This window comes from Vanacampus margaritifer, chromosome 1 (genome assembly GCF_051991255.1).
Source record: "Vanacampus margaritifer isolate UIUO_Vmar chromosome 1, RoL_Vmar_1.0, whole genome shotgun sequence".
Lineage (NCBI taxonomy): Eukaryota > Metazoa > Chordata > Actinopteri > Syngnathiformes > Syngnathidae > Vanacampus > Vanacampus margaritifer.
In genome coordinates, this window is record NC_135432.1 from 63,124,037 (window position 1) to 63,149,324 (window position 25,288).

At 39.9% G+C, this 25,288-nt stretch overlaps 4 protein-coding genes across 6 annotated transcripts; 2 read left to right on the forward strand and 2 right to left on the reverse strand.

Annotated features, from left to right (window-relative positions):
* Positions 1-42: 42 nt before the first annotated feature.
* golga5 (golgin A5) lies at positions 43-9,557 on the reverse strand. The gene is made up of 13 exons (XM_077560003.1): positions 9,368-9,557; positions 8,005-8,626; positions 6,666-6,875; positions 6,374-6,593; positions 6,176-6,299; positions 4,650-4,853; positions 2,922-3,092; positions 2,685-2,813; positions 2,505-2,603; positions 1,519-1,744; positions 1,337-1,436; positions 1,195-1,258; positions 43-557 (listed from the first exon to the last, which is right to left on the reverse strand). The coding sequence occupies exons 2-13, from the start codon at positions 8,615-8,617 to the stop codon at positions 477-479; spliced, it is 2,241 nt and encodes a 746-aa protein (XP_077416129.1). The 5' UTR covers positions 8,618-8,626; positions 9,368-9,557; the 3' UTR covers positions 43-476.
* Positions 9,558-9,890: 333 nt separating this feature from the next.
* On the reverse strand, positions 9,891-18,461 carry rtf1 (RTF1 homolog, Paf1/RNA polymerase II complex component). Its single transcript, XM_077560004.1, has 18 exons — positions 18,294-18,461; positions 17,079-17,189; positions 16,846-16,996; positions 16,390-16,591; positions 15,894-16,011; positions 15,566-15,677; positions 15,260-15,404; positions 14,999-15,176; positions 13,330-13,412; positions 12,872-12,959; positions 12,685-12,792; positions 12,502-12,579; positions 12,175-12,296; positions 12,036-12,093; positions 11,881-11,958; positions 11,696-11,797; positions 10,794-10,908; positions 9,891-10,699 (listed from the first exon to the last, which is right to left on the reverse strand). The coding sequence occupies exons 1-18, from the start codon at positions 18,375-18,377 to the stop codon at positions 10,593-10,595; spliced, it is 2,040 nt and encodes a 679-aa protein (XP_077416130.1). The 5' UTR covers positions 18,378-18,461; the 3' UTR covers positions 9,891-10,592.
* A 773-nt stretch (positions 18,462-19,234) lies between these two features.
* Positions 19,235-22,360, forward strand: ndufaf1 (NADH:ubiquinone oxidoreductase complex assembly factor 1). 2 transcript variants are annotated; one of them, XM_077560009.1, is made up of 5 exons: positions 19,235-19,630; positions 19,918-20,441; positions 20,508-20,693; positions 20,772-20,846; positions 22,078-22,360. In XM_077560009.1, the coding sequence occupies exons 2-5, from the start codon at positions 19,953-19,955 to the stop codon at positions 22,216-22,218; spliced, it is 891 nt and encodes a 296-aa protein (XP_077416135.1). In that variant the 5' UTR covers positions 19,235-19,630; positions 19,918-19,952; the 3' UTR covers positions 22,219-22,360. The 2 variants fall into 2 exon arrangements, with proteins under 2 accessions (XP_077416135.1, XP_077416136.1); XM_077560010.1 differs by having other exon boundaries at positions 19,921-20,441.
* Positions 22,361-23,235: 875 nt separating this feature from the next.
* Positions 23,236-24,623, forward strand: nenf (neudesin neurotrophic factor). 2 transcript variants are annotated; one of them, XM_077560012.1, is made up of 4 exons: positions 23,236-23,475; positions 23,546-23,606; positions 24,104-24,207; positions 24,344-24,623. In XM_077560012.1, exons 1-4 carry the CDS (start codon positions 23,239-23,241, stop codon positions 24,518-24,520), a joined length of 579 nt encoding a protein of 192 aa, XP_077416138.1. In that variant the 5' UTR covers positions 23,236-23,238; the 3' UTR covers positions 24,521-24,623. The 2 variants fall into 2 exon arrangements, with proteins under 2 accessions (XP_077416138.1, XP_077416140.1); XM_077560014.1 differs by having other exon boundaries at positions 23,311-23,459.
* The last annotated feature ends 665 nt before the right edge of the window (positions 24,624-25,288 follow it).

Below are 25,288 nucleotides of genomic sequence, written 5' to 3' on the forward strand. Positions count from 1 at the left end.
AAATCCACACCTAGACCACTAAATGAACACAAGCTGACACTGTAATGTTTCGGTCATTTATTAAAATAATCTTTTTACATTGTTAAATACAATCTTTCAAAAGTCTGACAGCAGGGGAAGAACAGTAACACAGGGCAGTAGCGTGCGAAACACAAATGTCCAGGATGAATAGCTGCTTTCGAAGCCCCCCGGAGCATCTTTGTACGATTATGCCCCTTTGAACACGAACAGATACTCCTTCAACACGTGCGTTGCTATCGGCACGCTGCTGATCTAGGGCAGCTTTGATCCCAATTACTATTCGTGAGACTGCGGAAGTGGAATACCTCTCGGTAATGTTGTTGCAACGAAATGCTGTTGTCAGTTGGGAAATGGGAGAATAAAACTCAAAGTGTCTATATGTGCAACAAGCCAAAACAAACAAAAAAGTCTGATCCCGGAGCCCCACACGGTAAAGCTGCCGGTGACATTTTCACCTAGCTTCCGTCTGGATGGCTGTGGTGCATTTCCGGAGAATAGGTCAAGAGTACAATCATCACCCATAGGTGCAGCACCGCCTGCAAAAGCAGTCAATAGGTTAGCGGGTGCAAACTACGCCTTTCATCCAAGCTTCCAAATCTTTGTTTACATTGCTACACAAATAATGCTCACGGGTCAATGTGACCCACTGCAGAGAGGAAGTAGAACATGGACAGGCCTTTTTGTGGTCAATTACTGAAAAAAAAATACAGAAATTACTTAATACAATAAAATAAAATCTAAATTTGATAATAAATACAAATAGTGATAGAATAAAAATATAAACAATTAAAATGAATAATTAATTGAACAATTTAACTGCTGTAAAAAAAATGAAGAAATAAAACAATTTTGAGATGAATAAAAACAATACAACAGTAATGTAGTGAAATAAATATAAATAATAAATTGAAAATTTACATTTTAGCTTCTAACACATTTTTGTGGTTGATTTTTTAAAAACCTAAATAAACCTAGCAAATGGGAAATTTAAAAAATCTAACTAAAACCAAATCTCTTAACTTTTTATATTTTTTTTAATAAAGAAAATAGTTATCTGAATTTAAATAATTTATAATAAAATACCTTCACTCAAAAAGTTTGCGTTTGTCCCCCATCAGAAATATATATAAATATATTTCCAACCTAACAAAATGGTTTCAAACAAATACTCGCCATGTACAAGATGACAAAAACCCTGGCCATGGGGTAGCGCCTCAAGAAGATCCCCAATCTGATGCTGCAATGAGAGAAAGAGAAACTATACCCAAGTGGATTGTGGGTAATGCAGTCCCATGTTCAAGACTCACGCTTTTACCTGAAGCGGTCAATGGTGCTGGCCGCTTTTTGCACTCTCCCATAAACACCAGGATTCTCTTCATTGCTGAAAAGCACCGGAATGTTCCTTTGTCTGGCCCCTAAATGTAAAAAAAAATTTTTTGGGGGGGGATACAACAACTTTATTGGTCGTCAAAAGCGGCGAGCACGACAGTAGGTTACCTGGCCCCTCGACGCCGCTCATGTTGATGGCGGGTCCTCCGGCGCCCGCCCCCCCCTGGGTGTTCTTGAGCTGCTCTTCCAGGCGCTCCAGCTGGAAGACAAGCGAGCTTTTCTCTGTGCCCAGAGCCTCCAGCATGGTCTGCTTCTGGATCAACGTTTCGGTCAGTTGGTGCAGGCGGTTCTCCAGCTCCGTTTGGCTGCTGCTGCTCAGCGTCTTGTTGGTCAACTGGAAGGAAAAAATAAAAAATAAGCATCGACATGAACAAGTATGTGAAATTGAAGTCGGGTGCAACTAATATATTGCAATTTTTTTTTTTTTAACCTTATGACTTGCAGTTGACTTCTCAAAAATAAGTAAACAAAAGTTCACAACAACGAAAAGTAAAAAAAAAAAAAAAAAGATTGAAACCTAAAAATAAAAAAAAATCCAACAAAATTATTGCAATGATTTATAAAATCAATCATCAAATAAACTTGGATACATTTTAGAGGTTAACTAGTGCAATACTACACATAAATTCCAAATATATTTTGAAATCAGTGAAAAATAATCAGATAAAAACAGAAAACAATAAATAAAATAAAATTTAAAAAAAAATGGAACATGTAGTCCTATTTTGTGGTTGACTTCTGGATAAATAACATTAACAAAAAAATCAAATATAAACAAATGAATTTAAAATAATTAATAAAGTAAACAGATCTTTTTGAAATCCTATATAAATAAAACGCAATGAAATTTTAAATAAATACATACTTACAATAATAGCATATAAATAAAATGAATCTTGAAAAAGTATACAGGAGACCTTATAAGCCAATTTAGAGTGAGAGACTGAGATATGTTATGGGTAACAAAAAGGAAAAAAAATGACAAAGGTTTACATTAGCAAAAATTAAAGATGAATAAGCTAAAAAAAAAAAAAAAGTTAAAAAACAACAACTCTGCCAATCTGAATTGCCCGCTGACGTGTGGCCAGACCGACCTGATTCCTGAGTTTCTGAATCTCATCTTCTCTGTCTTTGACTTGACTCTGCAGGGTGCTTTTAGCACGTTTCTGCTCTTCTTCCACATATCGCAGCTCCTGAGAACAACCATCAAGAGTTCGACCAAAACATCAAATTCGCCATTTGAGATGCTATGACGTCATCAAGCCCTTTTTCACCTGCTTCTGCCTTTCCGCCTCGGCTTCCAGCTCCTGTTTGACGCGGTTCAGCGCCGCCTGCTCTTCCTCAAACTGCGCCGTCTGCTGCCGCCACGTTTCCGCCTCGGCCAAGGACTGGCTCTCCAAATCCTGCAGGTCGAATCCATACATGGGGATCCCCGTACGTCCAGTTAATCATATCAGACTAAATCTGGGTGATGAGACTTTTCTACTCGTTTTCCTTGCCATTTCTCTTACCTGTAATTCAGTCCGGAGCGAGTGCATTTGGCCTTGCAGCTTCTGGATCTCCTCCAACTGTAGTTCCTTCTCGTGGCGTAGCTCTTCCATTTCCAGTATGGACGCGCTGCTGCCATCCAGGGAGTCTAAACCGGAGCCCTCCTTCAGGCTGCTGATCAGCTTCTCTTTGGACTTAAAGAGGAAGTCAAGCGTAAACATTTCGTGACAATAATATGTTATATGTGACCTCATTAGTCTAAACATGACATTCTAATTAATATTACATTTGAGGAATATGAGTTATGCAGCAAAATCCAGCCGTTTTTTATCCATCTCAGGGGGCGGCCATTTTGCAACATGCTGAAGATGATGACATCACAGTTACTCAGGGCTCAGGCAACGACCAATAACAGCTCACCTGTTTTCTGAAGCTGAGCTGTGATTGGTTGTTACCTGAGCAACTGTGATGTCATTTTCACTCGATATTGATAAAAACTGCTAAATGTTTCCGCTGAACTCATATTCTACCAACGCAATATTAAACAAAACACCATATTTAGACTAGTGGGGCTGCATAGAACATGTTATTGTCAAGAATTTTGGCGGGGGTTGACTTCCCCTTTAACGTTGATTGATATTAGACACACGTCCAGTGAATTAGTGGTTCTTAACTCTTTGACTGCCAGACGTTTTCAGAAAAGGGATGCCGTGGGTGCCAGCCGATTTAAGCATTTTTGACTGGTCTTTCAAGGTCCACAGAAAATGTTGTGTTTGGACTATGGAAACACACATACTACCAAATGAAAGATTGGACTCTCATCTTTCGTCAGAAAAAAAAAGTTTGTTTCTACCTTATTCCGTTTTTCAGTAATCAACAATAGAAAATGGTTAGTTTCACCTCTGTTTTGAAACAAACGTCTTTTAACGTCTTTGGCACTCCTCCCTCGGATTTTACTAAACGTTGTTTAACGTTTTTGGCAGTCAAAGAGTTAACAATTTTATTTTATTTATCAAACTATAAGTAGATATAGTAATTAGGGGTGTGCCCCCCCCCCCCCCCCAAAAAAAAAAAATCGATTCTCATAAGAATCACAATTCTTATTTAGTACAATTTAGAATCGATTTTAAATGTCCCAAAATCAAGTTTATTTACATTATTTTATACGGTCTTGCCTTTATCTGTGTGTGCCTTTATTTGGAGCACTGTTCATGTTTGGCCACTGAGGGGCAGTGTGGTTCCACGCGGTCTAATACAAGTTGTAGCCACATTAGAGAGTAGAAGGAAAAAGTCACCACCAAGTTATTCCAACAAAAGTTGGGTTTTTTTTCAGCGTGGAGCCGTTCTTTTGAGTGATAAAAGTGCCGCGAGTAGCGCGCTAATTAGCATTAGCGAGTCAGACTGGAGTAGATCTTTGCAATTCCTTGGACGTCTATAGATTGAAGCAAAAAATCATTTTGAATCAAAAATCGTTCGTAATCGAAAATCGATTCTGAATCGAATCGCAGGCCCAAAAATCGGAATCGGATCGTGAGACATTCAAAAATTCCCACCCCTAATAGTAATTATGTGACAGGCCTAGTAGTGAAGTCATAATTACTATAAAAATAAAATAAAAAAAAAACACTTCTAGGCAACAAAACATAACCTCAAATTATTATTTTTTTTTACTTCCTGTCCATGACTCTTTTGGCTCCCAACGGACCAGTTGAGAACCACAGTTAAGTGGTGCCGCTGAAGGGCAGGCTTACTTGTAGGATGCGCGAGGCCTTGTGCTTGTAGTCTTGTAGCTCGTGCTTGGCAGCCTCAGCGGCACTTTTGGCGCTCCTCAGCTGCTGCTCCAAGCCGTCCACACGGAGCTTCTCCATGGTGGCGCGCTTCTCCGCCGCCGTCAACGCTTCGGCAAGGCTCTCCCGCTCGCACTCCAAACGTGACTGCCGGCCGGCGTATTCGCTCTAAACAAATAGGGGTGTGCCCAAAAAAAAAAAAGGAAGAAAAGATTCTCATAAGATTACTAAGGTTCAGAATCGATATAAAATGTCCCCAAATCGATTTTATTTAAATCATTTTATATTGTATTGCCCTTGTTTATGTGTGCCTTTATTGGGAGCGTTGTTTATGTTGTACATGATTTGGCCACTTAGGGGCAGTGTGGTTCCACGCGTTTGGATACATGTAGACAAAGCCACATTAAAAAGTAGAAAAAAATGCCAGTACAAGTTGTTTTTTTTTTGTTTGTTTTTACATATGACTGAAAAATTTTAAGATCCTTCTCTGTATACATTCCTGCAGCGATTTGTATGAATACTATAGCCCCTCTTTTGAGTGATAAAAGTACCGCGAGTAGCATGCTAATTAGCGTTAGCGAGTCATTGGCACTTTCCATTGCGCATTAGCCTTGAGCCGGCTATATTCGGGAAACAAACTAAACAAAGTGCATTTGCCCTCATGTGTGCACGGTGTGTAATTCTCTTCGTTTTGTGCGTTTAGTTTCCCAGTTAACCTCAACTGGAGTGTAATAAACGGCTCGAAACTAGCCACGTTGGACTATCTGCCAAATTCAGTCTGCTCTGGGGTGGACATAACTATAAAAGCTGTAAAAATGTATAGTTAGCTACATAGAGTAGCAGTTGTGGTCCACAAGCTGTTTTTGTGGGAAAAAAAGGCACTTACTTTCCTTAAAAATGTAACAAATGAGTAAAAAAAATATATATATATTTTTTTTTAAATGTCTCCATTTGTCATTCTGTCTTGCAAAGCAGACTGGAGTAGAGCATGACGAATCATTGCGTATCTATAGATTCAAGCAGAAATCATTTTGAATTGGAAATCACAGGGATGTGATTTGACCAAAGTGAAATTATCTGAAAATTTAGCCGGGGGTCTGGGGGCCGCTGGCACCCAGCTAGGTCCAGGGCAGTGCCCAGTGGGGGGGGGTGGGGGTGGGGGAAGCATGAAGAAATAATTGTATCATGACCAAATGAAAAGTAACTCATATTAGAGCATACCACAAATGTCTTTGTTATAGCAGAAGATGTTATCTGTCGGAGTCATGTGCATACACAATGAACTACTACTAAAAAAACTTTTTTTTTTAAAAATCGATTTTTTTTGGGGGGGGGGGGGGATAAAAAAAGCGGAATTCCGCGAATTAGCGGAAAAATCACATCCCTGAAATCAGAATTGAGTCATGAAACAGTCAAAGATTTCCACAGAATCCTTCTTTGGCCCCCAAATCTGAGGATTTCAAAAGGATTAAAAAAAAAAAAAACCTCACCTGCATTTGTCGAAAGTTGTCCTCTTCCCTCTTGACGGTGTGCTCGGCCTCCCGCAACCTGTCGTGCACGCTCTCCAGAGCCTGCGAGTGCATGCTGCTTCCTTCCGTGTGGTTCTCCAACATCCTTAAAACGGCACAGCAGTGTCCTCCACACTTCTTTCGTAAAAATGCACCTGACCTAAAAACAAGAGCTCGCACCTGGACGTTTCCTTCTGCGCCTCCTCCAGCGCCACGCTGCGACTCCTCAGCAGCTGGTCGGCCTCATCCAGTCGGACTTTGAGCACGGCGAGCTGTCCGTCTTTGGCGGCGAGCGCCTCGGTGAGGTCGTCCACCTGCGAGCGCAGGCCCCGCAGCGCGCGGTCGCTCTGGGACTGTTCGGCGTTACGTTTGTCGGCGCGCAGCCGGGTGTTGCTCAGTTCTGCGTGCGGGACGCAACAGGGATCGGATATCAGCCCGGGAAACTTGCATGGGTCGATAAAATCCGCCCTACCTTCTTGCATGTCTTTTGATCGCTGGATGACGGAGGCCATCTCCTGGTTGAGTGAGGCCACCTCACTACGCAGGAGTTGGTTCTCCAGACGCAGGCTGGACAGAACCTGGCCCTGCGGCTCCTCTGGTGGACCGCATGACTGATGTTGGCCGGACTCCTGAGAGGTGGCCAAGCCCGACGAGTCCCAAGTCTCAGCTGAGTCTGGCCTAGCTGAGATGGCAGACAAATGATCTTAACATATTTTCGTTGGACAGCGACGATTTTTATTTATTGAATTTTACTTTAATATATGTTAAATGTAATTGTTTTTGCAGATTTATAATTTAAAACATAATAAAAATTGGCTTTATTAAAAAAAAAATATTGGATGCAAATTTAAAAACAGATCTAATTTAGAGCATTTCTCTAACTTTTCTGTTGGACAGTGACTATACTTTTAATTAATACCTCACTATTTAAAGTTTCATTACTTCATCATATTAACTCTTTGACTGCCAAAAACGTTAAATAACGTTTAGTAAAATCCTACGGAGGAGTGCCAAAGACGTTAAGACGTTTGTTTCAAAACAGAGGTGAAACTAACCATTTTCTATTGTTGATTACTCAAAAACGGAATAAGGTAGAAACAAACTTTTTTTTCTGATGAAAGATGAGAGTCCAATCTTTCATTTGGTAGTATGTGTGTTTCCATAGTCCAAACACATAATTTTCTATGGACCTTGAAAGATCAGTCAAAATGCTTAAAAATCGGCTGGCACTGGGGACAACCCGTTTCTGAAAACGTCTGGCAGTCAAAGAGTTAAATTTCAAAATATATATTTTTTAAATATGCTTTTTTTTTTAACCCTAGTTGTTTAAATTATTGTGAAAGTACATATTTTCTATTTTAATAACACTCCAAAATTTAGCATTCGCATTTGCTATAAAAAACTGCAGTTTACTCTTTATTTAAAACGTATATCCAGAGGTGCACAGATTCATCGCCAAGTAATTGATTATCAAATGAATCTATAGTTTGCTAATCAAATCGACCTTATTGAATTTAAAATCGTCCAAATCCTGGGAATCTCAGCCTCAGAGCAGTAAATATTCTCACATTTCTGTGCTCTTGCAGATCAGAAAAAAAATCAAATGTATGCTATACATGCAACATGCATCATTTTCATATTTTAAATAACAAAATAACATTTTCTATTCTAACAAATATGCATTCAGAATTTTTCAATTGGGTGGGTGTAAGTCCATGTATATGGCTGACGGAGGAGGCGGCATATAGAATCTCATTTGACCAAAAAGGCAATCCACGTCCTATTCAATTCTTTCAAAATGTGCGCCATACCTTGGCTTTGCTTTTTCTCCGGCGTCTCCTCTGACGCTTTCACGCTGTGAACGGACAGAGAACCAAGGCTGGACGCCCGGGACATGCTATGTGTCGATGGTGGTGAGGATGGGAACAACAGGTCGGCAGACGGAGGAGTCGGAGTCTGGCTTTTGGCCTCTTCGACCGCCACTTTAACATTAGAATCCCTCCTGGGTTCGCGACGGGTACTGACTGGCGGCTCCGAGCTGTTCAAAAAGTCAAACAGCATGTCGTCGTCCACATCAAGCGCACTCTTTTTGCGCTTCGCAAAGCCAGAGGAAGAGGAAGAGGAGGCAGAGATGAAGGCCTTGGAAGTTTTCCCCGAAGCTTGCTTGTGAGCCGAAGCGTTCACGGGAGCAGGCGCAGCCTTCTTGATGTTGCCCGCCGCTGAAGAGATGAAGCTTGACGCGTAGGTAGGAACGTCGCCGGTCTCCACTTTGTATTCAGGATCGACCGCTGCGTCATCTCCATCATAGTATGACGTAATGGAGGATGTTTTTGTCTGAGTTGTGCTCAAAGCGGTGGCAGCCCCCTGGTCGACTTGATTCAGGAAATGTTCGGCTTTGCCGGCAAACTCGACAAACCAGGACATTTTTACGTGCTGGTGGAAAACAAAGAAGATTAACTCACTTTGAATGCAATTGGATTGGTCTGGTTGCCTTACAAGACAATCAGGCTTCATCAATTCATGCAAAGGCTAGGTATGACTATCCTATTTTTTTTTGGGGGGGGGGGGGGGCTGAAGTATTTATTCTTAAGAGTTAAAGGCACACCCCAAACCACATATGGTATCATTATTTTTGGAATGCAAACCGACAGTTGTTAAGATTCCTTAAAGGAGGCCACTGTCTTGTCAATAAGAGTCATTAGGGTGAAAACTACTCTGCTGACATTCCATGCAGTTATAAAAAGGTGATGGAGCTGCCTAAAAGCCAACAGGCAGTTTTTATTATTTCTATCCAAAACACCATTTCAAACTCATCTTGCAACAAAGCCTGGTAAAATAAATGGATAAGATTATTTGATTTCGAAAAACATGCGCCCCAAGTGTAACACGAGGCTCTCTGTAACAAGTTATCTTAACGCGTTGCAAAAAAAACCCAAAATCCACTACCAGCAGGTGATGACCGTCACCGTAGCGCCTTTTCAAGGAACCCAAGAAGTTCTCACGGGTTGATTGTCACACGGACAAATACCGTGGACTAAATCCATTTATGTAAATGTTTTTTTCCTTACAATGATCGGAACAGTTAATAGGGCGCTTGAATGTAATATTGTATTGTGGTAATGCTAAGAGATTTAGCAGCCCAGCTCAAGCTACGTTACGCTACCTCCATCTTACCGTTTTAAACGTCGTCCAAATGTCCAAAATTGTCTCCTCCCACCGTGCTATCTCCGAGGCTGAACTGGTGAGCAACTGACCGTAATGTCGTTTGGGTACAAACAAGCAAATGTCATTGTATGATAGCTACAAAAAAAATAACAAATTACTTCTACGTGGACCAGGAAGTAAACTTCAAGGACCCCTCAACACGGGTGGCGACAAAATAGCCTTATCAAAAAAACAAAACTACCTTTAAAAGCCTTGCAAGGTTAAGAATGGAATTTAACTTGGAGAAAAACTGAAGTATGTCATTGTATTTACAAATAAAATGACGTAATATTTGATTTCGATGTAGAACTGGACGCTATTGACAGTGTGGCTATAATAGTGCCTGATCAGAAAAAAAGACGCATATTTAACAAGGTTTACGTAATATCCTTTGCGGAAAATAAAAAACATAAAAAATAAAAAACTGCAAAGCTCTTCTCCTCTCATTTAGTATGGATATGGATCTATCGTATCAATGGGGATTGAGAAAATATATGAAACAGTGCCTTTTTTATTTTTTTCCTCCTGAACTCACTCCAAAATGCATATTTACATGGCATGCCACATCAATACAGGAACCGACTATTGACAATTAACAAATAGAATCTGCTCTGGGAGTTAAGGACAAGGGTGTTTTTGTTGTCGTCTTTTTTTAAAAACCATGTTAAGCAACCTAACAAGATATACAAGAGGAATGAAGCAACATCAATTAAAAAAAAAACAACTAAACAAAAACACATTTACTTTTCAACCTCAGGCCAACTTCAAAGCATTTACAAAGTGACAGATGTCATAATGTACCAAACAGTACCCCCGCTCCATTTACATTTTGGGAGATATTTGAAAAACATGGAGGACTGGCATTGTGAACAGGGTGTATAGAAAGTGTATTTTAGCTGCTGGTCAAAACTTATTAAGTGTCCAGTAACTTTAAACAACAATGTAGTATAGTGTTGTCCAGCGCCAGTGACTTCTCTCTCTCTTGGGAAGGGGCGCCAGGGGGGGGGGATCTCAGAAAACACTTAAAATAAACAATGCAGGAAAAAAAAAAGAAATATTGACAAAACCGTGTCTGGATCAGTATGTCCTCTGATAAAAAGTCTGTTGTCGCACACTCACACCTCCGATGAACTCTCACACACACACACACACAAACGCTCTTTCACAGCCTGTTCCTCATGCAGTGTGGTGGTCTTCAGATGAGCCCCCTCCTCTTTTTGTAGTCCTCCAGGTTGAGCGATCGGCGGGGGGCGCCGTCTTTCACCGGGAGCGAATTGGAGCTTACCGACAGAGAATTTGCTTCTGCATGAGGGGAGACGGTGCACACGTTAGCATTGTTCTTTAGCATAGCATCCATTGTAGGAGTGTGGGTGGGGGTGGGTGGTCTTCCACTTACCTGCGTTAGGAACTTGAAGGTCAATCTTCACGTCAAAATCATGAACTTTGAATAAGTCTTCGGAGAGGTCAGTGGTTGGCTTGGTTACGTCTTTGTCCTTTGGGTCCGTGGGACCCTATAGTAAATGTAAATAAAATATTTTCCCATTCCTTTTTAAGCTTTCAAGTAACACATTGACTTCAGGTTTTTTTTCATTTTCAGCGCGTTGCTGTCGCAATGTCCGTCTATGCTCCTTTTTCAGGATTTTTATGTAGCGCATTATCACTCTTAACTCATTCACTGCCATAAATTAATAATAATAAAAAAAGATCATTAAAAAATTAGGAGCAAGATGCGATTACATTTTTTAATTGTAATTAATCGCATGACTTCACAAGTTAACTCATGATTAATCACAAATTTTATATCGGTTCTAAGTGTACGATAATAAAATTCTAGGTTTTTATACTCTTGTTAACAAAAGTGGGGGGGGAAATGTTAAGAAGAAATAGTTCAAATGAAATTTTGACGTTTATAGCCGTCAATGGCAGTGAATGAAAAAAAAAGAAAAAAAGAAAAGATAAATAATTCAGGGTGTCAGGCGATTAAAGTTTTTAATCGTAATTAATAGCATGACTTAACTAGTTAACTCACGATTAATCACAAATTTCATATCTGTTCTAAATGTACAAAAAATTTTTAGGTTTTCATACTCTTGATAACAAAAGTGGAAAAAGTGTTAAACTAATAGAAATAGTTAAAATTATATATTTTTTTACATTTATAGCCGTCAATGGCAGTGAATGAGTTAACTCTGCGCCTTTTTTCAAACTTGTGAGGTATTTGTCATTTTTAACCAAACTGATACTTCAAATTCAAAGACATGATTTTTTTTTTTGGGGGGGGGGGGGGGAGTGTCTGACCTGTTTGTTCTTCTCAAGAGGAGAAGGGTCCGGCGTGGATCCAGAGCCGTATTTCTGGTTCAGGTGAGCAAGAATGGCGGCGTGTACTGACGGGTCTCTGGCCTTTGGGATCCACATAAGCACAAGTATGAGGAGTCCACACAAATATAAATATATGTCATGTGGCATATGCATAGAAGCCTTACGTTTGACACCATGGTGGGTTTGCATTGTCTCCGAGTGAACGGGTCCATTTGTTGATTTTTGGCATTTTGTCCCTCGGCCTATCAGAACAAACAATTTAAAACCTTTCTGCACTGTTATTGGATTGCATTTTCGCATACACGACGAGGTCACCTACCACCAAAGCTTTTTCTGATTCGACAATGTTCCAGCTTCTGTTCCTCTGATTGATGTAGCTGCACACAAAAATATGCACAACTGTGTCAAATTTTGCAGAAAACCCAGCAACACAAATTAATATGTAAAAGCCTTCAAACCTGATGGCGGAGATGTTTTTGGTTCTCTGCCTGTCCAGCGCCTCCGCTCGCTCCTCCAACTCATTCAACTCGTCCTGGATGACCTTCACTTTGTCGCCATCACCGCTCTCCTCCGCCATGGCCTTCGAGAAAAAAAAAAAAAAAAAAAAACATCCTCTAGTGATTAACTCTATACCATCCATAAATATTCTCAACCGCTTATTCCTCAGTGATTCCCAAATTGGGATAAAATGGCTCCCTCTAGTGGTAAGCGAATGAAGTATTTAATGTTTATACACCTTGAACGTACTACATTGAGCCCCTTACAGCATGTAAAGTGACTCCTACCTTATCTTTAAGTAACTGAGTTTTCTTCATGGCATAGTTTGGTGGTGCTTTTCGGAATCTGTCCTTCTCTTTGACGATCTGCAACAAAAGAGGGCAAAAGCCAGAGAGACAGTGATGACGGTTTTAGTCCTAAGAGGCTCGAAAATGATCGAGAGTACAGAAAAGAAAAAAAAAAGGACTGACATCCTCTATGTCTTTGTCATTGAATTTGTAGTTCATGGCTTCTTTGATGGACTGCTCCTTTTTGGTGATCTCGTCCAGCGTCGGCACTTGCATGCCGGCAATAATCATCTGGCGACAAGGCGGACAGAGCGAGAATGAAGACGCCATCTTGGGTGGCGGTGGTTTTGTCGTTCACATCCCAACTCACCGCCTCTTTCCACTTCATGAATTCGTTCTCCGTGAACTCCTGGTTGGACACAAACTCCAGTCGGAAGACGCGCATGTCGCCGCCGTGCCTGACGAATACGATGACAGGATAACAAAATAATAAACTTTTACGCGGGTGCTTTCACTTAAGTGTTTCATTTGTACGGTGACCGAGTTTGTAACTCAAATCATCTTTCTCAACTGAAAGGAATTGATATAGCATTAATCTGTTCCTACATATGAATTAGAAAAATAATTGTAATAAACTTTTACGCGGGTGCTTTGACTTGAGTGTTTAATTTGTACGGTGACAGAGTTTGTAACTCAAATCATCTTTCTCAACTGAAAGGAATTGATATAGCATTAATCTGTTCCTACATATTAATTAGAAAAATAATTGTATACAGTATTGTACTTTAAAAAAAAAAACATGCAGCATGCCGTGACTCGTTTACTTACCGTAATTGTAAGCCTTTATTTGTCCGCGTCGTGCCCAGTTGGTAAACTTTCGCCGTCTCCACCACATCCATAATTTCAGCGACCTTCGCACACAGTAGTGGAAGTACATTAGAATTCTGCCATAATAGCATATGTGCAGGTTTAAGGTTTAAGGTCTAAGGCCCGGCGCTCGCCAAGCAACACTGATGAGATGAATTCAGTTAAATTCAATTTCAATGTCAATACATACATAATATTTACATCAAATTGTTCATTTTGGCTCTATCGCGGAGACTACAGGTCAACTGAAACAGGCATTTTTTTTTCTTAATTCTTATTTGCGTTTTTTTTTTTTTTTTAAATATACAGTCAACAAATTAAATTGTCTTAATGTTTTCCACATTATTTTTTTATTGATCTATTATTATACAGGGATGTGATTTGACCAAAGTGAAATTATCTGAAAATTTAGCCGGGGGTCTGGGGGCCACTGGCACCCAGCTAGGTCCAGGGCAGTGCCCAGTGGGGGGGGGGGGGGGGGGGGGGAGAGCATGAACAAATAATTATATCATGACCAAATGAAAAGTAACTCATATTAGAGCATACCACAAATGTCTTTGTTATAGCAGAAGATGTTATCTGTCGGAGTCATGTGCATACACAATGAACTACTAAAAAAAAAAAAAAAACAAATTAGATTTTTTTTGGGGGGGGGGGGGTAAAAAAAGCGGAATTCCGCGAATTAGCGGAAAAATCACATCCCTGATTATACATATTTATTTATTTGTTATTTATTTATCACCATTCTTCATCTATCATTCTTTTGGAGAAGGGGACAATTTCATGTAATATTTGTAGTTTAATGGCTGACTACACTCCAATGAAGAAAATAAATGAATTTTTAAAATTTTAAAATTAAGAGACTCTCTGGTGACCACAGAGAAGAACTACATTTATGTTTACATTTTTCTCTGCTGACTGTGAAAAGACTGTAATTTTAGTTTTTAAAAAAAATATATATATATATATTTTTTTTTTTTTAAATGGCAGAGAATATGTATGTGTGTGAAGTTGCTTAAAACAGTAGTCTTAACATTATGTGTATTTTAAAGAATATCCTGTATATATTTTTATGTTTTTATATTATCAACTGTCGTTTAGAGGCGCCGCTCAACTTTCTCTAATGTTTTGTATTTTTCCATGACATATGAAAACAGAAACTTAACCATGTTTATATGAAACGAAACTGAAACTTAACTGTAATAAAAGCGACGAGGTGGCCGGGGGAGGAGAGAGAGAGTCGGACGGAGCCGAGCGTGAGTTAAGGTCTCACGTCTCCTCTCCTCTCCCAGCCGCGGTTGCATTAAGACAAACAAGCAGCTTCTGCCTCCTTTTTCCTTTGTGCACGGTCGGTAACTAAGGGGATCTGTAATATCAGACCCAACAATGTACTTTATTTTTTTTAATGTTGTTTCACAACCTACACATAATGTAAAACAAAAGTGGAAATTGAAGTGTTAAAAAAATGAATGCCTATACTATAATTAAGACAAGAACTGATGTGAAAAATATAATACAGTAAAAGAAGCAAAAGTTCAAAAGACTGCATGTTGTCAATAATGGCTTTGGACAAACTGAAAATATTTTTAAAAAAATGAAGAAAGGTTAAGGATGTAATTTTTCACTTTACCCTGTAGACTGGTTTACTGCTGCTATTCCCGATGCCGATCCTGACGAAGCAACCGGTGACGGTTTTAGCAAAGAAGGGCATGTGGCACCAGCGCTCCAACTTATGTCGGGACAGGCGGATCCGGTTGAGCTCATCGGGCAGCGACACGGGCTGCGATTTAGGCGGCGTTTCTTCTTTTCTGTCAAAACAAAGACGGCCGCGCTTACTCGGGATGTAAAGAGGGCTTGGCTCAGCGGGGGGGGGGTCGGAAACGACACTCACTCGTCGTCGTCGTCGAACGAGGAGGAGCGTGAACTCCTGTCGCTCTTGACAGAGGACTTGTCGTCGTCGTCTTCCTCTTCCTCCTCTTCGTCATCAGAGTACACCTCGCTGGTCTTCAGGGGCTCGCGTTTGGCCAGAAGTTCTGCTGCTCGGCCAAACGTAAGGAGGATTGAAAAAAAAAAAAAAAAAAAGTGTCATGATTTCGATCGATTAATAATAATAATAAAAAAATCGGCTCTTTTTCACGCGTTATGGATCAGGTGAAGTTTCGGATCAACGACACAAAAACACACAGATTCCACTGACCCGTTTTGTTCTTCTTCTTCTCTCGCTCGGCTTTCAGCTCTTCCATAGCCTGAGACTTTTTGTCGAGTTTCTCGTCGCGCTTGGACCGCCGTTCCTTGTTATGTGACATCACCTGCAGATGTTTAGGAGATATAACATGAGCACCTCGACATTTTTTTTTCTATTTAAAGACTTAGTATTTTTTATTATTATTGTGAAAGATGACTTCAGTGGTTCATTTCTTTATTGGACAGAAGTGGGTATCAAACAAAAATGGTCTTTAACACCAAGGTCAAATTCAAGGTCAGAGTCCGCCATAAATGTCAAAGGACCTTGGTTTGGCACTCACCACTTGTGTGTCTTGAACCTGAGATAGTTTGCGTTTTTCCTGCTCTTCTTCTTGCTTCTTCTTCTTCTCCTCTTTCTCCTTCTTCTTTGCCGTCTTCAGTTTCTTCTTTATTTCAAACCTTTTCCCAAAAAAAAAAAAAACATATCAAGTGAATACACATTTATTTACCATGAGGTCACATATGGGCTGTTTTTTTTTTTTTTTTTTAAGGGGGTAGAGTCATCATCAACAAAGAAAGTGAATAATTCAGACCCGGGGCAATTTACTACGAGGAATTTTGGTGCCGATCCCTACTGATAACTTTCGGCTGGATCAATTTTTGAAGGAAACCGAAGCATCCCTAAACCTTTTAAACCAGCAGTGGGCCATCGCTTACTTCTACTGGAAGTATCCTGGTGCTTTTTTTTTTTTTTTTAACCAAAAGTTATGAAGGAACTATAATAGCAACAAAACAAACAAAAAAAAAAAGCACACCACGTGACTGCTTGAGCCTCACCGTCTCTTGAGCACCTCCCTCTTCTCGATCCTGTTGAAGAGCTCCTGCTCGCGCTCCTTCTCCGTCATCTGCTCCAACCGCGCTCTGTCCTCAGCGTCGCCCATCAGGTCGTCGTCGTAGCCGTCCCGGAAGACGTCGTCCTCTGACGAGTCGGAATCCGAGCTGGAGGAGGAGCTGTTGCTCTCCGAGTCGGACACCTCGCCTGAGGAAAGACGTGGAGCATCATCCCATTTTTGTTCGCATTGGAGTCAATGAGCCGTCACTTGAGCAGCCAAACAGATTTTTTTTTTTTTTAAATGATTTAATTGAAAGCCTTTCATTTTTTCTCGGATCTGATGGTAGGGATGTCAGTCAAAGACAGGATAATTGGGGGTCAAGCAAATGCTAACTTAGCGTGGCTGGCGCTGCTATTTTGTTGAAGATGGATGGATGGATGAAATTTGAGATTGGACGTACCCTCCTCTGGCGCAGAGCTCTCCCCTGAGCTGGCTCCATCTGAGCTTCCAGATGCTGTCGACTTATGAAGCTTCTTCTTGGTGGCATTTTTCTTTTCAGGACCTTTTCCTTGTTTTACCTTCTTTTTCCCTTTGGTGCCCCCAACGGTCCACTACACCAAAGCAATGGCAATTAAAACACTTTCAGGTCCAGAGCTTCATTTTGTCACACGAAACAAACAAGGACTGTCCTACCTCATCATCGCTGTCTGACGTCTCGGAATCGGTGGACGCTGCTGGTTTGCTCACCGGCTCTTCCTGCTCACCGGAGTCCACTCGCTTCCTCTTTGCCAATGACAGCAACTCCTGAGGGTGGAAAGATGATAAGAGTCACAAGGGAACCAGTGAAGATGACAATGCATATAAAATTATAACTATAGCTAAGTATTGTTGTAAAACACAATATATATAGTGGCATCTTGAACTTGTATCAATTAGTTGTTAAATGTCAATGGATTAATTATTGTTGGACGTATAGTTAAAAAAAAAAAAGTACATTTCACTAAGAAAATATTGTATTGATTTATTATTACTGTGTTATTGTTTTTTTCTCTTATGGTTCATGTTTGATGTTCAATCTTTATCGTGTACGCAGCACATTGGTACAGCTGCAGTTGTTCTGAAGTGCTCTACAAATAAAGAGATTAATTGAATGACCCAATATGCGCAAAACGAAATGCCTCGGGATTCGTCAAGGTTTGGGACTTAAAACTTACTTGAGACTTGCACATGTGCGACTTGACTCCATCTCTGTTCAAGGATATCGAATACATTATGCTCGGACGGCTTTCCATAGTTGATATTTATGCTGAGATGCAACAACCGCATAAGCAATAAAGAAATATTACTGCAAATGGGACGTTTGAAAGATTACGACTCTTGTCAAGTCGCTCGCTCTTGTTTGACAACAACGCACCAAAATAGCACGTCGGTGACGTCACCGCAGCGTTAAGGTTTGCTATTTAAGACGAGGCGCCGCCATCAGCAGCGGTAGTAGGAGTAGAAAACATCACTACAGACATGTCATACTCAAGCCAGCTTGGTCACAATGCTTAGACGGACTATATAAACACACGATCAAAGTGATTACCACACTTAAAATATTAGTAGTTATCACAAGGGTGCAGCCTCTGAAACGTTCACCTTAGCTTTAGCATCATTAAGCTAACACTGCTCTTCTGTTGACACGCGTAGCGTATTTGGTATAATATGGACAAAGTGCGATAAAACTTGTCAAACAACAAACAATTTAGTAGACTTTGTGGCGCTACTGTAGGAGAATTTTCACAGGATGAGCCTACGTTCGGTTGTTTTTATCCTCCCTCCGAGAAGGAGGCCAAAATGAGCTAACTACTTAGCATACATTCGTTTCCCAGCACCAAAGTGTTGACAACTTGCAAGGCCCATCACCTGATCTAAGTTGTCGTCGCTGGCGCTGTCCTCGGAGTCCGAGTCGATAACGACGCGACCTTTCCGCTTCTTTACGTTCACCATGGTTACAACGTGCACAGTGGGCCAAGCTAAGCTGCTAAAACCACCACTACCGCGGTGGTGTCGCCTTATGTTAGCTGAGGAGGCGGGGTTAAAGGAGGAGGTGGGGGGGTCAAGTCAGTAATCAGGCGCCATTGAGCATGCGCGCTGTCATGACGTCAGATTTGTCCCGAGAATCAAGTTTCGCACGTTCGGCTGAAAAGGCAATTAGTTACAAAAATGAAATAATTTTTTTTGAATTCGTATCATATGACTACTTTCATAAAATTACATCCTGGATAAAATTAATAGTATCGCTGGATCCAAGGCGTCACTGATCATGCGCGCTATCAATAACGTCACATTTTGCATTTAAAATTAGGCGTTCAAATTTACATCCAATTGAAGAAACAAGATATTAAAATTAAACGAACAAGTATCAAGCAATGTCTTAACTTGTTTTCGAGCACATTTGTGTTTTTAATTCATTAATAAATCATGAGAATGAGTGTTGACTGTTCCTGCATTTGGCACACTGAAATAGAGAATTACTCGTCTTGCATAAAGAAAATAATATGACACAGTTCAAATTGTGTAACGTTATTGATTTTATCGATATCCTTTAAAAAAAAAAAAATCTGTCCAGACGCGTTGAGAACGGTTGAGAGATCGGGCAAAAATAAAAAAAATTAAACTAATCCAGTGTTCTCTAGTGTGTGTTCGGTAGAAATTACGTTATTTTTTAATAAGCTTTTTTTTTTTAATTTTTTTTTTATTAATGTCAGATAGTTGCATGTATTAAATTATTTCCTGGATAATCTAAATAAACAGATAACGAGAGCTGTTCCTTGCCTTGCCTCCTTCCGGACACAAATAGTTGGTGCACACATGTCGTCAACATGAGCTTTTATAGATGAAGCCAAACATTCAAAAGCTAAATATAGATTTTTGGATACGTATCATGTAGTTAATTGTATTTATTTACGTCAAGAATAAACTAAATACATAAATGTAATAGCTGGAATCATTGTCATCAATCAACATATCTTTCCGGAAACAAATAGATGGTGCACACATGTTATCCCTGTACCTTCTATCGAAGTCGACCAAATCTTTTTATCGTTCAACGTGAGTTTCACAAGCTTTCATTATTAATTTGAAGTTTTCCAGAGTTTCATATATGGTATGCGGCATGGATCAAGTACGTACAAAAATAATTTGAAACAATCCAAGGACAACGTGACCCAAGCAAACCTGTGTCATACGGCATCAGAATGGTAAGTGCAAAATAATGTCAAATCGGAGCAAATAAAACATTCATTATTCATTCATTATGTTAACATATGATGGAGTTTTCATCGGCGTTGATCAAATTGTTAATGCGAAACACAATCAGACTAGATCCGGATTTACGCATTTAAAGAGGGCGTTTGCAATAAAACACACACACACGTTTTGTCGTAGGTACTTGTATTTAAAAAAAAAAAAAGAAAAGAATGAAAAGGACCAACCCTCTCTCGCTCTATTCTGATCACACCCTCAACTTCCATGTTTTGCCTCCCAGCAGTAAACTGTCCACATCTCATCTCACATAACACAATGTCCAGCGTTCTTCGACTTCCTTCGATGAGGCTTTTGAGACGCCTCCAACATCAGCACCTTCTCCGTCCTGTGCTCAGTCGAAGCGTGACCCGGGGCGAGTACAGAAGGCCCGGCAAGCCCATAGAAGACAAGCCTCCGTGGCAGAAAATCAACTTCAGCTTCTCCAAAGGCTTGGACGGCATTGTCAAGCACATGACACTGCTGAAAAGGGAATTCTTTGACCGCTGGGTGGGCCCCCAGGGGAAGCCCCTCTCGGAACACTTGCTGGAGCAGAACCAGGTGGTGTGGGAGTTCCGAGGGCCAGAGAGCCTGGAGCAGTGGGTCGTGTCATCGGATCGTGAGATAGGAGGCCAGAGTGAGGTCGACTTGAAGCTCGGGAGGAACAATAACACGTGTTTTCTTTCTGGGTCGCTGAGAACGACGCCCCCTAAGGATGGAGAGACACGCTACAGTGGCTACTGCAGCATGCGCACCAAGCAACTGCTGGTTAGTACTTAAATTTCATATTTTGTGCAAAAGTACTAACACACTATGCTTACATCTCCAACCAAGGCATCATTTGACAGAAAGAAACACTACGACTGGAGCGGCTTCAACACGCTGAATCTGCGCGTGCGCGGTGACGGCCGGCCGTGGGTGATCATCATCGGCACCGAGACCTACTTCTCGCACCAGAAAGACGACATATATAGCTACTTCCTGTATACCAGAGGGGGGCCCTACTGGCAGGAGGTCAAGGTACAATGCGTGATGCACGGGGAAATAAGAAATAGCTCAGATGTTGTTACTTAATAATAAAATCGATCGTCTTTGCAGATTCCCTTTTCAAAGTTTTTCCTCACACATCGGGGAAGAGTTCAGGATGATCAGCATCCTCTCTGGATGGACAAGGTACACATTGCTATTCAAGTTCATTACAAATACTAATCAATTACTATAGCTAGAATTAAAACATGTCGTAGTTTTGACCCATTTGCTCCCAAAAATGTATCAAAACATTCTATTTTAAATTGGCCCCTAAAACGTATTTTTTTTTTTTTTTTATGCTAACGCATACAGAAGGCTTCGATTGCAGCCTCTGACCTGAAGAGGTTGCTTAAAGCAATGGTAGTTGTTTACGAAAACGGCCAGCAGGTGGCAGCAGAGTATAAGAGAACAACCAAGGCCATGTTGCAACAAGCTCTTTCCCCCACTGTTTTCAACAGATTTGCGTATAACGATGAAACTTAGCTATATAGCTTAGCTAATTGCTGCAAAACGGAAACAGATAGAAATATACTTTTTTTTTCCTGATAAAAGAAGGGACTCTAATCTTTCCTTTGGTTCCATGTTTTTATAGCAATAGAACACAATATTCTGTGGGCCTGGCAAAATCAGTCAAAGTCTAGTATATAACAGCCGGGAGCGAAGGGGGTTGCGTCAGTGAAAATGAAGTAAATGAGTTAAAGATCATCCAACTGATATATACAGAGAACTCCTGCATATTAGCAGATTTGAACTTTTGCTGAAATTCTCGCCCATTGGCAGTTTTTTGTGCTCAGGCCAAAGCAATGAAAGTATTATTTTTGCGCCATCTGGTGGAATTCATTGAGTGTTTAGTTTTTTCAATTGCGTTTGGATGTCCTGTTTTGCCGGCAGTACTTGAATGCACCTAGCGCAGTTGAAAGTGAAAGCAAAACTTCCCGATGCAGCTAATAATGTAACATGTATTATATTGTTTACTTGCCAAAAGATTAGTTTAATCATTTATTGGTAAAGTGCTAGTGTTACTTTACTTAATATGTCATAGTCAAGAGGCAAGGTAATATTGCTGTTAATATTATAATAATTTTATATTAAAGCCACTGTAACATTATGGACAGTATGAACTTTACATAATGATTGAATTATAATATACTACTATACATTGCAAGTTCAATAAATAATAATAAAAATATACATATTTTAAAACAGTTATTAAAAAGATTAAACAGCAAGTTATTGTTTCATGGTCCACTAGAGGGAGCCCATGTACTGTACAACTCGTGGTAAGGTAACGATACTGAGAATTACGGGTGCTGTCAGCCATCAAATATTACTTTTTGAATAAAAACGTTTTCGTTTCTTTTTTTACATCGTACAGATTAACACTATCGGATTTACCCTTGGAGATAAAGTGGACGGTCCCTTCCAGCTGGAGATCGATTACATTGGCGTCAGCAAGGACTATGCGCACACGGAGGAGTTTGCCTACGAGCTGTATAAGAGGAATCCAGAAGTTTGACAAACACATTTACACTGTGTAGATTGTTATTCGGTTACATTTTCAGGATGGTACTGTAACTTGGCATATCCTGTTTGAAAAATGCTGACTTTGTAAAAACATCAATAAAAGACGTCTTTTAGACACCTCCTTGGAATCTGAATTGTACGTCCATGTCGCTGCCATATTGGATGTGACAAAGTGGAGCGATGGGTGAGGACGCCTCAGTAATTTGCTGCTTGGAGATATACCAATAGTTTTCAATTTAAATACTGATCTCATGGAATTAAAGCTGAACAAGGACTTCATTGTATTTGGCCATTCGAACATAAAAAATAATAAAATTAATGACTTTGTGGCTAATACAGTATATTGAAGTCCCATATGTGCGTAATACTGTACTGCAGTGTGAAGACTTTTTAACTAAATTTCCCCAAATTAACTACTATTTATCCGCCACACAATTGCGTTCCCCTCTCCAGTGATTGCCCTTATTAGGAGAAGAACGTTTGAATGTACAAAATCCCTTTTTGTCACATTTGTTCAAACGGTCATTATGACTTGATAGTAGCACGTGATAAATATGATATGCGAAAAATAATCAGCCTAGCAAAAAAAACACAAAAATCGAACTAATAACATTTATTTAGGGCTCTAGGTAGGTAAAAGGTCTGTGCGGTCAACTCTGTTAATGACAAACCCCAAACAAATGAATTGTAAAAGTGGCGTCGTTTGTCCTGGACAAAATGACGTTGCAGATTATCTGTAGTTCCGTTTTGACTAGGCAAAACTGAAGTACCAATTATTGCTACCTGTTGTTTCAACTAGTCACAATGGCATTGCATTTAACTTGAATTTCAACTATTGAAAAGGAGTACGTTATCTACAATGTTTAGACACCATTTTACAATGACACTCACTTTTAAATGTTAAAGGTTTGCCATAATATGGAAATTAAATCATTAAAGTACTGTACAATGTTTAGGCCGTGCCAAATAAGCGCTCATAATTCCCGTATTTTCTTCTTCATTAAACGCACCAATGACCATATATAGAAGTGACAAGGAAGTAACAATTGGCAATGAGCCTTGCTACTTCCGGATCCGGCCGAAAGACACAAACAAGAGTTCTACCATGGCAACAGCGACAAGCTCCGCTATTGTGCTGCTTGTGGCGCTATTAAATGTGTCTTTAGCAGACAAGTTAAAGTACAAAGCGGCCACCAAACCCGTGAGATTATTTACTGAGGAGGAGCTCCGGAGGTATGACGGCAAGCGCGTACGTACAACTTGTTGAGCAACCAGGGTAGAAAAAGTATGCTCGCTAAAAAAGGATGTCACTGTCACAGGAGGGCGAGCCCATCTACATGGCGATAAAAGGGGTGGTTTTCGACGTCACTAAAGGAAAAGGTGCGGAAAGGTGGGAACACCTGTTAGTCCTTATATAAAGTTCCTGACCAATTAAACATTGTACACACACATTTTGTCATATTTTTTTAGCTGTATTTAAATGAGTTGTTTGCCATAAACTACAAAAAAACACACAAAAAAACCCTGTCATTTGTTAAAATTATCAGGTGGGTTCGGGGGATTTTTTTTTTTTAGAAATAGTTTTTGGACTTCGGATTGTTTTTTAAATTTAGTGTTTTTCAAAGTTTTATAGATTTTTCCCGTTTTTTGTAGTAGTTTTTTCTGTTACTCAGAATGTTTTTTTTCTTTTCTTGACACTTATTTATTTATTTATTTTTCTGCCCCCTCCCCCCCAACAACCTGGCCCCCCATTTTAGTTATAGTTATTTCGTTTATTTTTTATTATTATTAACTATAATAACCTTGAAGCAGAACAGACACACGGGGAGAAAAAAAAGTGGAAAATGCATTTAATTCGAATTTTCCTCCTGTTTCAGAGTTTTACGGCAATAACGGGCCATACAACGCACTAGTGGGCAAGGACTCCACTCGAGCCGTGGCCAAGATGTCGCTCGAGGCAGAAGACCTGACATCAGATATCGTGAGCGTTGCACAACTTTACTGCACCCTTCAATTACCTCCACCAAGGAGGTTTTATTCAACATTGTTAGCAAGAATAACGCTGAAAGACCCGCGGAGGTAATGTTTTTCTTTTTCTCCCATCTTTTCCACGACAGTCGGGCCTGACGGCGGAGCAGCTGCGGTCCCTAGAGAGCATCTTCGAGGGTACGTACAAAGCCAAGTACCCCATCGTGGGCTACACGGCCGCACGTATCCTCAACCAGGACGGGAGTCCCAACGAGGACTTCAAGCCGGAGGACCAACCGCACTTTAACATCAAAGATGAGTTTTGACCTCATCTCCACCTTCTTCTACTTGAATTTAGCCTTGTTAACACTTCTGTGTACAATTGAAACATGTGACTGACTGACTTCCATTAAATAAACACACCTAGCATTTTGAAAACGCACTTCTAGGTCATTTGTCTTCAAATTCCCCATAATATTTCTTAGTTTTACTTTTAATAAATTAGCACAAAAAAATCCCACTAAAAAATTTTGATTGTCATCATGGTGTTCTGTAATGGTATGTAAAATTTTGAGAAAAATACATCTATTTTGTAATGCAGAAAAATTTTTCATGTTGATTTGAATAGGGACAGATGCCACAACATAGACGAATGAAAAACAATCACTAATGCACAGCAACACACCATTTGTAGCTAATGCTAATTTCCTATGCCCGTCCTTAAATAAAAAAAAAAAAGAAGAATGAAATAAATGAATTTATTTGTTTTTTTAGTCTATCACAAAAAAAAAAGATTTGAAGTACATCCACTTGCCTGAAAACAAAAAAAAGAAAGAGAGCACCACTGCCACCTAATGTAATGGATGTGCAATTGCACTTTATTCTTATACGGCAAAAAAAAAAAAAACATGTACACCAGTATCAAGGCATGTTTCTGATGATCTAGTTAGTAAGTTAGTTGCATAATATTATTATTATTATTATATTATTAAGGGAATCTATTAAAAAAAAAAAAAAATTCTGGACACGTTAACTGATCTTAGTAAGATTTTCAGGGTTGTTTTTTTGTATAGGAAAAAGAACATGATGGTTAT